At 36.7% G+C, this 17,472-nt stretch overlaps 1 protein-coding gene across 11 annotated transcripts in view; it reads left to right on the forward strand.

Moving 5' to 3' along the window:
* Positions 1 to 17,472, forward strand: part of MCTP1 (multiple C2 and transmembrane domain containing 1) — a 530,890-nt gene that overhangs the window by 286,652 nt on the left and 226,766 nt on the right. For all 11 annotated transcript variants that reach the window (XM_019428810.2, XM_019428809.2, XM_019428806.2 and 8 more), the window contains exons 3-5: positions 2,920 to 3,062; positions 12,009 to 12,088; positions 16,034 to 16,145. In XM_019428810.2, coding sequence (XP_019284355.1) covers positions 2,920 to 3,062; positions 12,009 to 12,088; positions 16,034 to 16,145 — 335 coding nt within the window. The remainder of the gene's footprint in view (positions 1 to 2,919; positions 3,063 to 12,008; positions 12,089 to 16,033; positions 16,146 to 17,472) is intronic.

Below are 17,472 nucleotides of genomic sequence, written 5' to 3' on the forward strand. Positions count from 1 at the left end.
GGTCATAGCCAGTGGAAAAATGCACACAATAAGCAGTTAGACATACAAAGTAAACTATAAGTAACATTCATAATGATTAGTGCTGTTAAGCAAAGAGCAAATGCCAAGGAAAAATAATAACAAAAATTAATTCAGATTGGGAGGTTGAGAAAGGTATCTCTGAGCAGGTTATATTTAAACTAAGACCAGGAGGAAAATACAATGCCAGCCAGGCAAAAGGGGAAGAGAATGGGAGGGAGGGACTTTTCAAGCACAGAGTCTTGCTAGAATATGCAAAGACTGGAAGCAGAAAATAACTTCCAATGACAGGATAGCTGGAACGTGGTGAAGGGCCCAAAATGGAGTTGGAGACATGGCAAGTCCTGTCTACCATGTTACAGATTTTGGATTTTATTGTAGGTGTAACTGAAAGCTGTTGAGATGTGTTAGGCAAAGAAGGGGGAAGATTAGATTTGTATTTTTAAAAGCTCTGCCTGTCATCTAGTGAACTAATGGAGGGGGACACAGAAGGTGTGGAGAACCCAATTAGGAGGCTATTATTATAGTAGTACAGCAAAGAAATCATGGTAGCAGCTTAACTAGATTGGAGGCAGAGAAGATAGATAAAGTGAGTTTGGGGATTAATCGGACTTGGTGGTGTCCTGGATGCAATGCATGGAGAAGAAGGAGGTATTGAGAACAATTTCCAGGTGTCTTGCATAAGCAGTTGTCAAATGATGAAGTCATTACCTGACCCAACAAAGCCTGAGGGAGGAGCAGTTAGCAGGAGAGAGGATCAAGACTTAAGTGTTGGACATTGTTGATGATGGAATGTCTATTAGATATCCAAGTGGAGTCAACAAAAGTCAAGAGGAACAGAGGTCTACCACCCACACCATTAAGTCAGTGATTCATTCAGTTAGTCATGGGATGTTTATTGGGGACCAACAATGTGTCTGATTCTGTACTAAGTGCTGGCGATTTAAAACAAAACAAAACAGTGATCCAAATGGCTCTGATATTATGGAGCTCCTTATATTTTAGCAGGTAGCATAGTTACATAGATGAATTTGAAATCATGAGGGCATGACTGAGAAATTTCATATAGGTATGTAGATTTTAATATCCCTCCAAGTATGTGCTGCAAAGCTCCCAATCCCCAGGGTCCTCAGCCCATAGTTGGGAACCACTGTGTTAAAAGTAGCAATTTTAAACTTTTTGGTTACACTGACTCCCCTAAAGAATGCATTATAACAGGTTACCATATAATAGCCTGCATTTACATTTATAAATATTTTTAAAGTTTGTATCATTTTGATAAAATCTAACTGTCGAAATGGGAATTTCACAATAGGAAATTGGGATCATTATTTCATTATACCCAGGCCTAGGCATACAAAAAGCTGGACATTAAAGTTACTTCAGGAATGTGGAGAGTTTTGAGAAAACCCCCAAATGATTAAATAAGAAAAGACAAATCCTACAAGTCAGTCCTTATTTTGAGCACAGATATTTATGTGTCATTGCAGTGAGGGGAGGTGTTGAGAGGGGATGCTGGTAGTAAGCTTAAGGATATCAGCGTACTTGTAATGTCTAACATCTATATCATGCTTCACAGTTTACTGAGCCCCACTTATATTTTTCTTTAAATCATATAGACCAAAGTTATCAAGTGTAGCTTCAGTTTAGACAAAACAGAAAGAATTAAACAAAATCTTATCATAACGGAGTCAGGCCTTGTATAAAGAACTATTTCCTGAGGATGAAGATTGTCACACTGGAATGATTTACTTGGGGATGTCTCTGATTCACCTTCCCTAGGAGGCATAGACTCACCTTCTCTAATAGCATAGATTCATTAGATCCATTGGCCTCATTCATCAGTCACAATGAGAAATGGTATGATATATATAGAAGCATGTCAAAGCCCTTCCCCCATCCCTGTGTAGTAGAAAAATCACAGGCATTAGAGTCAAACAAGCTTGGTTGGAATTTTAACTTCATCTCCTGTTAACTGTGCATCCATGAGCAACTTACTTAACAGCTCTGATTTTCTTTTTTCTTTTTTTTTTTAACATTTATTTATTATTGAGAAACAGAGACAGAGCATGAGCATGAGAGGGGCAGAGAGAGGGGGAGACACAGAATCTGAAGCAGGCTTCAAGCTCTGAGCTGTCCGCACAGAGCCCGACGCGGGGCTCAAACCCACGAACTGCGAGATCATGACCTGAGCTGAAGTCGGACGCTTAACCACCTGGAGCCACCCGGGCACCCCTAGCTCTGATTTTCTTTATTATCATAGGGAGCTTGGGAGGTGTGCAGGGTTAATATGAAGTTGGCAGATGATTTAATAAGCAGTTGTCCCCTTCCCCCAATGCCTTACTCTGAGACCTCCAACCTTTCCTAGCATTCTAAAATTGAAAATTCTGAGCAAGAGAGAATGTGGGACCAAAGATGAATTTAAAGTCTAGTTTGTGACTCACCTTTCCTTAAGCCCATCACACTAGTATAAAGTTTGAGCAGCATATTTAAGTCTAAAACTAGTCAGTTAGGTCAAGATGCTGGATCATCTTTTTGTAGTTGACCAGATGATACCAAGAGAAATGTCAGATTCATCTCTGTCATTTATAATATGAATTAAATTGACATATGCAGCATGCAATAGAGGTTTTTAAATATCAGGACAGGGTTACCATGTAAAGATCAGAAAAAAAATAATTACCATTATTATTATTATTACTTAGATTTAATAGTATTATATACTGTCCCTTTAAAATTTAAGGAGAATTTTAGGAAAAAAACCTTAACCTTTATTTTCCCATGTGATAAGCTTTATTTAACTTTTATTCCTTTAAATACTTCCTTATGTTTAAATGAGCTATTCTCTTGCTTCCAACGAAAGGCATGATTAACATGAATCAATCTGTATCTCTTTAACAGGGACAAGTGATCCATACGTGAAGTTTAAAATTGGAGGAAAAGAAGTTTTTAGAAGTAAAATAATACACAAGAACCTCAATCCCATATGGGAGGAGAAAGCTTGCATTCTTGTTGAGCATCTTAGGGAACCGTTGTATATAAAGGTGAGCCAGTTATTTGTTTTTCCCTAATGCAATGACATAAAACTCGCTGTTTGATGGTTTTCTATCATGTATCCTTGTCTGATGAGATTTTTCACGAGAGATAAATTCTGCTGTGCACAACTCTAACCTGTTGATGGTGTGACAGAAACGAAATAGAGGGGAGGGGAAGCGTGGGAGCATTTTTCTTCAGGACAGTTCTATTGCCAGTCACGTAGGAGGATTATGGACTCCATCTTCTCCTGTTTGGCGAAGTTAAATGATTTAGCACACTCTGGGAATATATATAAACAAGTCTCCATAAAATCTAGCAAGAAGGAAAGCTTACACAGAACCTAGTCTTTTTGTCCAAGAATTATATCAGGGGATCTACCATTACTGGTTGCAAACAAAATATTTTCCTTGAAAGATGAGAAGGATAAAGATATCCAAAAATGGAAAGAAAAAAAAAAGAGTGTTTCCTCTCACTTGATGTAGTTTTGTTTTTTGTTTTTGTTTTTGTTTTTTTTAAGAACTTAAGGAGATTCCTTGTTTTGTTTTTTAAATTTTTTTAAATGTTTATTTGTTTTGGAGAAAGAGAGAGAGAGACAGAGTGCAAGCAGGGGAGGGGCAGAGAGAGAGGGAGACACAGAATCTGAAGCAGATTCCAGGCTCTGAGCTATCAGCACAGAGCCCAATGCAGGGCTCAAACTCACAAACCATGAGATCATGACCTGAGCTGGAGTCAGACGCTTAACTGACTGAGCCACCCAGGCGCCCCAGGAAATTTATTTTATTTTCCTACCTAACTTCTCTTTAATCCATGTCTCCAGATACTTTTTCTGTATCTAATTCATATTTGTAGACACTCTTTGTGGTTCCTGTGTTCTGACTATCCACTCAGTGACCAAACCTTTTTCTATTTTTACCATAATAACCACATTTTGCAACTGGCACTTGAGCCAAAAATCTCATATAATCACTCTTTGAGCAACCTCTAGGCATCCTCATTCCCATCAACTCTTCATTTATATTGCCTCCATTTGTTTCTCTTCTACACAGAAAGGGGGAAAAAAAGTAATGAGGATTTTATTAAAATAAGAGCAGAACTGACTGGTCTGAAGGTAGTGAATTACCTCAGTTGAATGTTCACAGTCAGGTACAGATCCAACTCCTTATTCCACTCTTTCCCCTTCTCATTACTGCACTTGATTAGTCTTAAAATAACCATAGTAGAACAGTTTTTAAGATTGGTGAGAAGAGAATCTTCTAAGGACATAGTTGGTAAATTTCTAGAAGTCATTATAGGAGAATAGATCCATATTTGCATAAGAAACAGTCTCAGAGCACCTGGGTGGCTCAGTGGGTAAAGTGACCCACTCTTGATTTCAGCTCAGGTCATGATCTCACAGTTCATGGGTTCCAGCCCCACATTGGGCTCCGTGCTGATAGTGGGGAGACTGCTTGGGATTCTCTCTCTCTCCCTCTCTCTCTGCCCCTTCAGTGCTCTCTCTCTCTCTCAAAATAAATAAATAAACTTCTAAAATTTTTAATTAAAAAAATAAAAGAAATAGTCTCGAGTGGACATTGGCTAAAGAAAATCAATTAAATAGAATTCATGAACTGTCTTTTAACATATAATGAGTGACAGCATAAGTATTATTAATGTGGCAATATTCATGGCCAACCTTCCTCCCACCAAAGGGAAGATCTTCAGAGTTGGAGATGCTTTTCGTCCCTCCTCTCCACTTCTAGAGAGAAAGAAATATCTACGTGAGAAAAAAGGGAGTGCCTTTGTAATAAAGAACTGAGATAGAAGTTGTAAAAGGAATTAAAAATACATATAAATGGTATGTAAAGGAAATTTTATTTCTAGGGAGGTTTGGAAGAGATGAGTTGGGGTAGCTGTGGCCATGGGGATGATGGACAGGAGAGGAAAGCGGGGGTTACTAAGGATTGAACTGAACCATTTGGATCTTGTTTAAGGTCCTTATGAGAAAAATCATGGAAGGAACAAGATTTATTCTTTATTACTTTTACTGTGTATCTGTTTCTTTAATGGGATATTACTCCACAACAGAACCATGTGGATCTCCAGGCTTTCAAAGGATTAAGAAATAAACTTCTCAAAATTACAGTTAATTTCTTTTGCTATTCTCTTGAGCTTGAGAATGAATATTCATCTCTGTAGAAATCTAAATGTCAAAATGGATATTTGGAAAGGAATATCACAATAGGCTCAAAAATAAACAAAAGTCTGTAGTACACAGAAAAAAAGTGGTGGCAAAATTTTTTTTTTTTGGTTTGGGAGAGAATATGTCCACGCATATACTTGTGCCATTAGAGACAGTGATACTACATACAGGCCCAAAGCCTTGGTTAACAACCACTGTATAAGCCAAAAGCTAGGAGAGAGACCCCAAAGATTGTTTTTGTTTTTTTTTGTTTATTTACCACGTTGAGTTTTCAAAGTACGGCATCATGTAGTCACGACTTAACTTGTACTATACAGAAAAAGATACATAATGAATTATAAAATATTTGTCACTTTCGTACATTTCTACCTAAGAAAAATGATTAAGTAGAAATTATACTGGTCTTTCGTGTACAAACATAAAATGACAATATTTTTATGTAATACTTATGCTTCTAAATATGCTTTCGTATTTTTCATTTGATTTTTGTTTTCTATGAAATGCATAGGGCATCTTTTGAAAAAAGTCTCTAATTTTTTGCTTTCTTTTTTTCACTTTTTATGTTATCTGCTTTTTGCCTAACCTTGCATACACAGAGACCTAAATCAAAAACACTGGTGGGAATATTTTAAGAATTTCATGAACATTGCTTTATTTTCATTGTCTCTCCATAGCCATGTGTGATTGACTGACTTGATTTTGATATGATGCCCATATCCTATGTACTGGGAGATTAATCTTCCCTGAAAGATTTCTTAGGGACTAACTGATTCTGTACTGACAGGCAATATGAAAATGCATCCATGTACTAGATGGTTAGAAAATACTGTCTACAACCCTCCCGTCTGTAGTTAAAGGAAAAAGAAGCTTATATGTGCCCTGTAATCTGATTTCTATCAATGTAAAGGTTACCAAGGGAAACAAAATTCACTTCTGAGCCAAGATTATAAAATCACATTAAAGTTGCAGTGCTTATACCATTTCTAGCAAAAACAGATTTTTCCCTCCAAAAATCTTGGAACTGTCATTTAAAAAAAATTAGACACAAAATAAAAAATAACATACATTCCAATTGGTTAGAATTCCTATAGCTTTTAATTTTAATAAGACTATTCCTTCAGTTCCAAATGACTTTACAGTAAGGGCAGATAAAAACAAGTCTATAGGAATGGACTTGAAATATACTTATAAGGTCGTAGTAGAAGCTGGGGGTTTAAATGCAGTAGTTTTAACTGAGACAAGAGCCACTGGAGCCTGGTCGGTAGCCACAGGGATGCCTGCTCAGGCACACATCTTAGATAAGAGGGTAAATTCAGCATCCATTTCAGCTGAATTGAATTAAATTTTCAATTTTCATTTCACTGACACTATTATTCAAGTTACACAGTGAACACCCAGAGTTATAGTGGAAAAGAGAGAAGCAATATAAAGGGGAAATGGTTGTATAAATTGCTGCTTGTTTGGCCTAATCACAGGCTAAAAATCTGGGTATTAGATTGGAGTGCTTTTCTAACTAATAGAAAGGTTTTGATAATGAGGAAGGCGATTCTGTTTGGGATCAGATTACTGTGTCTAAGACTGTCATTTTACCAAAGTTGACATTTCCTTAAATAACTCATATATATCCAGGCTTAAGATTTAAAATTGATGGAATGCCTGGGAGGCTCAGTTGGTTAAGTGTCTGACTTCAGCTCAGGTATGATCTCACAGTTCGTGAGTTCAAGCCCCATGACTGGCTCTGTGTTGACAGCTCAGAGCCTGGAGCCTGCTTTGGATTCTCTCTCTCTCTCTCTCTCTCTCTCTCTCTCTCTCTGTTTGTCTCTCTCAAAAATAAACATTAAAAATTTTTTTAAAAGATTTAAAATTGAAACATTCTTCAGCATGGTTCAAGTTAAGCACCATATATCTTATGCCAAATTATTTCTGAGTAGGTTTTAAGGGCCCTAAATGAATGTCATATACCAATGATAGTCAACCCTGGCTGTACATCAGAATTACCATGAAGCTGCTTTTTTTTTGTTTTTGTTTTGTGTGTGTGTGTGTGTGTGTGTGTGTGTGTGTGTGTGTATGTGTGTGTAAGAATCCAGATGTTCAAGTGTCTTCCCTACAGACTTTGATTTAGGGCCGTATGGTAGAGTCCAATCTTCTGTACTTTTGAAACACAATAGGTTATTCTGATGCACTGCTTGGGTAGGGAGGGAGCTACTTTTCTAGACTTATAAATGGAAACACCTGAGTAATTGGAAGAAAACGTTTCCAACCCTAAACCGCGCAGCATCCAAACCAAATTATTCCAAAGTTAGATGCTTGTGTCATCTTAGATGTTTTGTGTGGTTCAAAAGTACTTCCTAAATGCATGAATCAAAAATCTCAACTATTTTAGCAACAACAACAAAAATCAATAGCAAAACAAAACAAGGAAACAAAAAAATGTGACTGTACTTGCTTTTGGTTTTTGGGCAAAGAACATAGGAGGTTACTGAGTCTTGGGAAGATAGAATCTCTGGTCACATTTTCACTATAATAACTGCCATTTCTTGAGCACCATGCGAGGCACAAGGCCTACTTTATCTCATGTAATCCTCAAAATACCTGACAAATGACTTTCCTCATCCCCATTACATAGGTGAGTGAGACTTAGAGAGATTTAGGGTTTCCTATGTCCACCCAGTAACTATGCAACATAACTTGTATTTTCTACTAAAGATGACTAATTGCAATGGCCCCAGTTAGGTTTTCTTTTTTCTTTGCGTTACAATGTCAGTCCTACGATTTTGAGTTTAATTATTCTTGTATAGTGAAACGGTTATTTTGAAGCTGCCTGAGTATGAAAATGAGTCATGGACATATTTTCTTCATAGAATCTTAGATCCTGGGTCACATTACGTGATCTGGGTCCTGTTCCATATCCTATTCCCATTATGCATCTTTATTCAAAGGCCACTCTCTCTGATTGTTCTCTGAAACATAAATAGCAGTTCCCATCACTCCCATACCCTGAGATATTTTTCCCCATGGCACTTATCACTACCTGTCATGCATTCGTTTATTATCTGCAGCTCCCCTAAATGTAAGCCCCAAGAAATCAGAAACTTTGTTCTGTTCACTGCTGTATTTCCAGTGCCTAGAACAATACTTGGCACATTGTAGATGCTAAACAAATATTTCTCACGTAACTGAATGAATAAATATATGAATCATTTGAACTGGCAATTGAAAACTCCACTGAAGTCATAATTACCTTTGGGCATTCCAGTCATTTGAGCTAACAAATTCCCATTTGTGGGAGCTGAGCTTTCTGTTACTGATTTCCAAGAACATTTTAGCTGGTGTACTCCCTGTTGCAATTTTTCAGGGGAGGCAATTAAATCAAGATGCTAAATAAATTCATTTATTAGAATAAAACATTTTTTGTTCTAAACTCACGTGAGAATGAAGAGAGATGTTATGGAAACCAAGCAACTTTTATCTAATGTTATCTAAGGTTTCCACCTCTCCCAGGAGATGTGTGAAGGCAAGTATCCCATCTAACCTGTTCACATGTGAATTCACAGTGCTTCCCTCACAGTGGGTACCCAACTCGTATTTGCTAAATTTAAATGTGTTCTATTCTGAACAGAGTATCTTGCACAACTGAATCTGAATCCGACCTCTTCAAAGCCCCGAGTTTTGGGGGGAAGTGACATAAACTTTATAAGCTTTGGATTCCTTATCTGAAAAATGGAAACAACAATACCCTGTTCACTGAGTTCTATACAACATAAATTTCAGAATCTCCATAATATGTTTAACAGATAACAGTGCCTAATGGATAGTAAATATTGAATAAACATTAATCAGTGTTCACTGTGCTTGTTGTTATTGCAGTGGGAGTACCTTTTCTTTTCTTTTTTTTTTTAAGTTTATTTATTTATTGGAGGGGGCAGGGATAGAGAGAGAGGGAGAGAGAAAATCCCAAGCAGACTCCATGTTCAGCACAGAGCCCGACATGGGGCTCAGTCTCACGACCCTCAGATCACTACCATGAGATCACAACCTGAGCTGATATCAAGAGTTGGACACTTAACTGACTGAGCCATCCAGGTGCCCCAACAGTGGGAGTATCTTTTCCTGTTTTATCTCTTCTCTATGTTCTGTATTTCTGAAACTTTCCCTAAAGCAATGCTCCTTCTGACAGGTAGTTTATAGAGCTTGGAACCAAGTCGCAAAGCTAATAATTTCATTAATGAATGGATTCTAGTTTTTACATTCTTTCCCATGGTTATGCATTTACCAATGAATAGGAGGAAACTAAAGTAAGCACCTAGCATTAGGACTGGAGGAAAAACTTTCACCACGAGAGTTAAGAAAGTTCAAATGTTGAATCACCCATTTGGACTGTCTCCTCTAGCCAGTTCACTGGATTCACAGCTCTCCACTTCACATGTATGTGTGTACCCCAGATGTTGTTTGACTATCACTATAGTCCCTAAGAGTTTTAGCTTTAGGGTGATACAATTAGAAGAGATTGCATAAGAGAAATTTGTTTAATTTTGAGTATAAATTTTATGTTGTAAAATACAGTATTTGTAGCCACTTGCAAACAGTGAGGTGTCCGTTGCCTGAGACGTGGCAGTGTATTCATGTGATATGCCACTGGGTACATGACTAGATCTCAGAGGTGTAATTGATCAAGGAGAATGTCTATTATAGGAGCACTGTGCTTTCTATAACAAATGTACTCCTGAAAGGTTGTATGTAAATCAAATGACTGTGAATTGAATAATTTAGAAGGCATTAGGGGAACTTATCACTTAAGTAAATCCCCTTATGACTTCAAACTTAAGAGTCCTTTTATAATGCAAAGTATTTATCTTTTTATTTAAATATCAATTTTTTTACATATTAAGGTTTTTTTTAAATCAAAGGCTGTTAATACTGGAGAAAAACCAAGGATGCAGGCTGCTGTACATATTGTTCCCTCTGCTTCAAGTTTTCTAACTACTGAGCCCAGTTGTGCTAAATTCTCTCAGCCTAATGGATTCTCACATCCTGGAGAGTTCCATGGCCTGGTTGATCCTTTCAAGAGCTGGCTTACTTGTCCATGCTCATTTACTGCAATGTGCAATACAAAGATTTTCTGTTTGAAAAGATCCAGAAGCACAGCTCCAAACTTCATCTACTAGCATCTTTCTTCCATCTTAAAAGATTTCCCTGATCTCTATTGTTATTTTTTTTCAAATGCTGTTCTTTTCTTTACAATACTTATCAAAAGTTGGAATTACATATCACCTGTGCACTTCCTTGTTTAACATCTGTCTCCTTTACTAAACTGTAAGCATTGATGATGTCAGCTTTGCTCACCCCTGTTTATGCCTAGCATATTGTCTGGTACCTAATAAATACTTAATCAATATTGACTGAGGAAAGAATGAGTAGCAAAACTAATGAATGGATGGAAGTTAGCCAACTCCCATTTTCTTGGAGTCTTTCGAAAATGGCCCTAATTGATCTAGCTCTGAGCTGTCTCTTCAGCCTTCTTCTTTCCACTCTCCATATTTCTCACTCTGCTTCAACCACACTGACTTCTTGATGACCATTGCGTGTGTTGGTCATTTGCTGTTTCTTCTGCCTGGGAATGATCTTCCCAAACCGGCCTAATCCTTCTCGTCATTCTGATCTCTACATGACACACTTCCTGCACGAGGCCTTCCTGGACTCCCTATCTAAAATAGCAGCTTCCAACACACCCCCTTAGACTTTTGTGCCACAGTGCTCATCACTGAAGTGTATTTATCTATTTGGGTTTGTATACACTGTCTCAGCTCTTAAATGCAGGGTCCAAGAGATCAGGGACAATACTTTTTTATTTATCATAGTATGAATAAGAACCATAAAAGGCACAAAGAAGATACTGGATAAATAAATAGAAACACATTCTCTTTTCCTTTCTGATTGTTGTTGGTAGTTACATTAATATTGTTTCCTAGTCTTCCTTGTGATGATAAAAACTAAATTTGACTTAACCTTAATATGACTTTACAAAATTTTTTAATAACAACACTTCAATTTTAACTTATTTGTATATTTCAAAAGACATTGTCCTATAATATCACAGAATTTATCTACAGTGACCTGAAAAACACGAAGGAATTAGAATCATATACTCATCACCAAGAGCCCACTATGGAAGACATATTTGTTGAATTTCATACTCACTTATTTTTCCTTCCAGTAATGCTAATATCCCTTCTATAATATGGGGAAAATATTCTAAGCCTGGGTTCCTCAGATTTTTGATGATTTACTATATTTTCCTTGATTTTGTTATTCATCTTCCTTAAAGTTCTATTTGATATAAATAACAATTTTAAGTAAAAATGCAATTTCCTTTGAATATTTTGTGAGACCCTAACATTTCAAACAAAGAAAATTTTTTTGAAGTTTATTTATTTATTTTGAGAGAGACTGAGCACTAGCTGGGTAGGGGCAGAGAGAGAGAGAGAGTGAGAGCGAGAGAAAGGGAATCCAAAGCAAGTTCTATAGAGTCAGTGCAAAGCATAATGTGGAGCTCAAACTCACAAAACCGTAATATTGCGGCCTGAACTGAAATCGAGTCAGACGCTTAATCAACTGAGCCACCAAGGTGCCCCTCAAACAAAGAAATTTGTAAAAATATTAGGAAGTTTCACTGTTTTTGATGACATAGACAACCAATATTTTATAGTCAAGGTATTTTCATTTAAAGCTATATTGTAATTATTTCTAATAATGCTTTGTCTCTTTGGCTTCTCAGGTATTTGACTATGATTTTGGACTACAGGATGACTTTATGGGCTCAGCCTTTCTGGATCTCACACAACTGGAGTTAAACAGGTAACTTTTGAGCCACTGTTATATCACTGCCTCTTGTTGTGAAGCTGGGCCTGTATAAATGGAGTGACAGCCGATCTGGGTTCTAGACACTCTTCTCTCATTTATTGTTGTGAGCCATAATGCTAGCCAGCCTTTTTCAAATACATCTTTTTTATCTACCCAGTGGAAATAATAGCATCTTCCTTGATTATCTTATTCAACAACAGTTATTTGGAAGAAAAAGTCTAGGACACCTGATCTATCCCCCAGCACTGTACTAAGCACCAGCAATCTAGAGATAAAAGACAAATTCCTTACTTCCATGTTGCTGATATGGTTGTAGTGGGACATAAAGTAGATTATGCATGTAAATAGAAATGACTAGTTTAAGAATCAGGCTACCATACAGGAAATAAAACATGTGCTTTGCCTCAAAAACAGCTACTCTCTTATCACCTGAGCCCAAGGACAGTCTAATTTTGCCATCACTGGTGATCCTAGGTTACCAAGGAGTGCCTCAAACATGAAGAAAGATTAGTTGTATTTCCTCAGTCACATTAGTTTATTATTGCTTGACTAGTTGTAAAGCTATAGAATTATTACTAGTATTAGTCATACCTGGCACCTAATTATGGGCTTATATTTTTTTTAAATGCACTTCAACTGGAAGCTAAGAATTGATTAATACTACAGAAGGAAAAAAATACGTTTTAAAAGGGTCAAGCAGTACTGGGATAGGTTGCAAAGGAAGCTGTGAGATCTTCTTTGATGGTTTTAAGGTGTTTCATGTGATTATGTACGTGATGTGGCAGGAGCAGTGGAAAACAGGGGAGCAGAGAAATGGGCCAGATCGCTACTTTATATTTTAAATGCAAATTAAACAGAAATAGTAGAACCCCCTTATGTATCATAGTCAGCTAAGCTTGAGCACACTGGCAGCTTATTGGTCTTCCAAAAGCCATTTTTGCCATGGACTGGACCAAAGAGCAGACTTTTCTGGACTTCCTGCATGTTCTCTATTCCAGTCAAGAGCTTAGCGCAGGCTGACCTAATGATAGAATGTGGGTGATTGCTGGCCTCCCACTCACCACAGTGGAAGGAAGTTTCCTACATAGTGTTGTTGTTGTTGTTGTTGTTGTTGTTAAGTTTATTTATTTATTTTGAGAGAGAGAGCCCACATGCAAGAGTGAGTGGGGGAGGGGCAGAGAGAGGTAGGGAGAGAGAATCCTAAGCAGGCTCCATGCTGTCAACACAGAGCCTGTGACAGGGACTCTATCTTACAAACTGACATCATGACCTTAGCGGAAATCAAGAGGCAGATACTTAACGAAGCTCCCCAGGCGCCCCATCCAAGATAGTGTTTTATGTCATCCGTTACCATGAAGACTGAGCTCCAGCTCAATGGGCTGTGGTGTTCTATAAAGGCCACAACTATTTTCTGTATAGATTTCTGCTAAAGGATATGCAAACCGCTGCATTTAATCACAGAGCATAAATCTCTCTTTTTCCCTATTAAAGATAAATCATTGATGAAAAATAACCTTAAATGGAAAAATATGAGATGATTAAGAAAATAAAAAGACATTTATCCAAGCATTTGGTGTTTATTTTGCCACTCTACTTATTTTATGTATTTAATCATTCCTTCCTCCCAAAACTATGTAAACACCAAATTACTACTTTTTAAAACCACATGATGGTGTATACCATTACATTCTGTGTATAAATCAATAGTCCCTAGGTGTAGATAAATGGATAATAATACTAGCCATATAAATACTTATGCTATCTGTAATGCATTAAAGTTTTACTTTGAGAGAAAATCATCATCATCATCATCATCATCAAGCAATTGAAAATGTTCTTAAATCTTTATCATGTAATCATTATAAAAATATAGTAAGTTTTCTTTTAATTTTATATGTACTCACTATAGGAAAATGAACCAAATCAAATTGTAACTCCATATAAAAACATGTATCTATGTATAGTATTTACATACATTCTATAATGCTTAACATGAATTTGTTAAAATGAAAGGAACAAGTTGTTGCTGTCAAACCACGGTGATTAGTTGTATCTAAATTGATATTGGATCCACTTGTATCACGACTGTTATAACATGTATATTATCAATCTAATTTTTCATGTTTCAGTTAAAACTTCTGACACTGGGGAGCACCTGGGTGGCTCAGCCAGTGAAGTATTTGACTAGTGATCTCAGGGTTGTGAGTTTAAGCCCCGTGTTGAACTCCATGCTGGGCATGAAGCCTACTTAAAAACAAACAAACAAAAAAAACCTCTGGCATTGGAAAACAGTTCATCTTTTTCATAACATTATTCCTTGACTTTAAGCATCATGTAAAAGTTTCCTAGTATTATAATACCTTAGCCTTAAAATGTATCTTTGGTTCGGGCGCCTGGGTGGTTTAGTTGGTTAGGCGACTGACTTCAGCTCAGGTCATGACCTCACAGTGAGTTTGAGACCCAAGTCGGGCTATGTGCTGACAGCTCAGAGCCTGGAGCCTGCTTCAGATTCTGTGTCTCCCCTCTCTCTACCCCTCCCCTGCTCACTGTCTGTCTCTCTGTCTCTCAATAATAAATAAATGTTAAAAAAACTTTTTTTTAAAAGTATCTTTGGTTCTCAATCCTGGTTGTATGGGAAAATCACTTAGAGAGCTTCATAAACAATATAAATTTCCAGACCCAACCTTGATCTATAGAACCAGGGTCATCATGGGTAGAATTCAGGAATATATACTTTTTTAAAGCTTCCCAGTGGATTCTTATATGCAGCCAGGATTGAAAATTTTTATTTGGACCAGCTTTCCCCATCAAGCCCTCTCCCCAGTACTAGATTCCAACTGTAGCATTTACTAATTATTAAGCTCCCTAAAGATAATGATATTATCACTGATCTTAACCTCTGGTTTTACCCAAGATTTACCACAGTGTGTGGTATTTCATATGTGTTTAATATATGTTTTGTGAATGAAATGAATAAGTGACTGAGCAAGTAAGGGAACGTTCCTAATTTGCCAACATTTAAAGATTCAGGTTTTGTGTCAAATATTCCACAGTCCCTTAGGTTTATTGGGGGTGGAGGGGCATGAACTCCTATTTGTTCAATAAATGAACCAAATCAAAATATATATCAAACATATATGTATATATATAGTATATGCATATACACTGTAATGCTTAACATACATTTGTTAAAATTGAAATATATGTTTAATTGAGATATGGAAATAAGATATTAGCTACACATTGTCAGTTCAATGTGTGGTTGGCATTATTTTCTAAAATTATTTTGGGTAATACCGAGTAATTCATAATCTCTTCTTCAGACATACTTAATTCTAAAGCCTTCTAAGTATTCACCAACTTGACCAAGTAGTGGTTTCCTTGTGTTTCTGAATCTAAAAATTGTTTAGGCATAGGTTTAAACAGACAAAAAAATATAGTAGCATTATTTTAAACAATGGACTCTGTTAAAAATAATTACACAATAAGGAAATATGTCTATGATGCATATAAGGCAAGTTATGTATTATCTTTTCCTCTTTTACCACTCATCTCTTTATTCTAAATCATGTAGTGGTCTGTAAATGACCCTCATTTAGTTGTTGGACTCAAATTTATAGAAAATATCTGGCTCTCTGTGTGTTTAGAGATTATAAAGAAGGCACTTGTACATTTCTCTATACTTTTATAGTTTCTTAGCTTTCTAGAACCACAGAAAGGACTGAGACTTACACAGTGAATCCAAGTACACCCAGTTGGTCCACAATTTATTGGATAAGAGTGCATTAATGATGTTTTAATAACAATAGAAATTGGACCAGGAAAGTAAAAGAAAACAAAATTTATTTTCTTCTTAAAAATAATAAATTGTCAATATAAAATATATTTTTGGCTTATATATTTAATGATGGTTTACAATCTTAATATTGTATATCATAGGCCCACAGATGTGACCCTAACACTGAAAGATCCTCATTATCCTGACCACTACCTTGGAATCATTTTGCTGTCCGTCATCCTTACCCCTAAAGAAGGAGAACACAGGGATGTGGTAAGTTCCCCCACAGCCTAGGAGGAGTGCTTTCTTGTTATCACTTGGTGGAATGTCATGAGCCTTCTTTGAATCCAGGGGTGATAATAAAAAGAAGCAGCATATGAAAATCTGGCCTGTTCTTTGTTTCTGTAAGTATCCTGGGTATCGCTAGTCCCTGTGTATTATATCTTTTGAATTCAAATTTCCTGTTCTGTGCTCCAGATCAGAACCTCTTGTGGTAAATAAGGGACACGTTTGCATCTGTTATTATAATTTCATTTCCCAATTTCAGACATGTTATATTGTAGACAAATGGTAGTATTCATTCAGGGAATACATTTGCTACTGAACTGAGTATTTGGAATTCCGTACCGAGGTATCCAGACCCTGATGTTTTGACTGTATTGTCATGCGTACCATCACAAAGAAAATGAGGTGAAATTATAATAGAGTTTTTGCTTTCTGGTATTTGTTTGCTGAATGATAAGTGAATACTCTTCATCTTCTTGATGGGTTTCCATATAGCTGTTACCCATTTTCCAGCACTGGCTGTCTGTACTTCCTTGCACACCATGCTGCAGTGAGAAACTTACAAGGGAGACAGAGGAGCCAATTACTCCAGCATGTTGAAGTGACATTAAAAAATACCAGATGTGACCTGCATCAGTATGCTGGCCAATGCACTTTCTGCCACAGTTTACCGGAGAGTCCTCATTAGATTCAGTGTGCTTTCATGTACCGGGAGCTGCTCTCACAAGTTTTGATTATAACACATTTTAGGAGTAGATATAACTATTTGGGCAAGTACACATACCCTCCTTTAGCAATGTATGTATTGCTGTCTTCAAATAATGCATGATTCAAGTTGGTTTATGTTGTCTGCTGGAAAGGTATTCTTGACATTTTTTCAGGAGACTATAGATTAAAATAGTGAATCCCAACTTCAAATTTGGAAGTGTTTTAAACTCATTGGAAAACTCACCCTTTTCAACAAGTATTTCGCTCTACCCTTTTAAAAAATTAAACAGTGAGCACACATTTTCATACGCTGTGTTTGCTAAGTATGATTTAAGTATCCATACTTAATTCAGTGAGAAGTACATTTCTCTTTCCAACAAGGACTACCAGATACCTACTGTGAGAAGTTAACACAGTAAAAAAAAAAGTGTGTAAGTGTGCATATGCACAGGCCCATGTGTACAAAAGGAAGGGTAGGTGAGGACTTTTTTTTTAACAGAGAATATTTAGAAATAGAAACCCATCATTGTAGAAATCGCCAATTCAGAATACCTTATTTCACCTAGTGGAAGCCAAGGAGTATATCCTAGCTGGCTAATCCATACAC

This window comes from Panthera pardus, unplaced genomic scaffold (genome assembly GCF_024362965.1).
Source record: "Panthera pardus isolate Hobbes unplaced genomic scaffold, ASM2436296v1 HiC_scaffold_2, whole genome shotgun sequence".
In the NCBI taxonomy this organism is placed as follows: domain Eukaryota; kingdom Metazoa; phylum Chordata; class Mammalia; order Carnivora; family Felidae; genus Panthera; species Panthera pardus.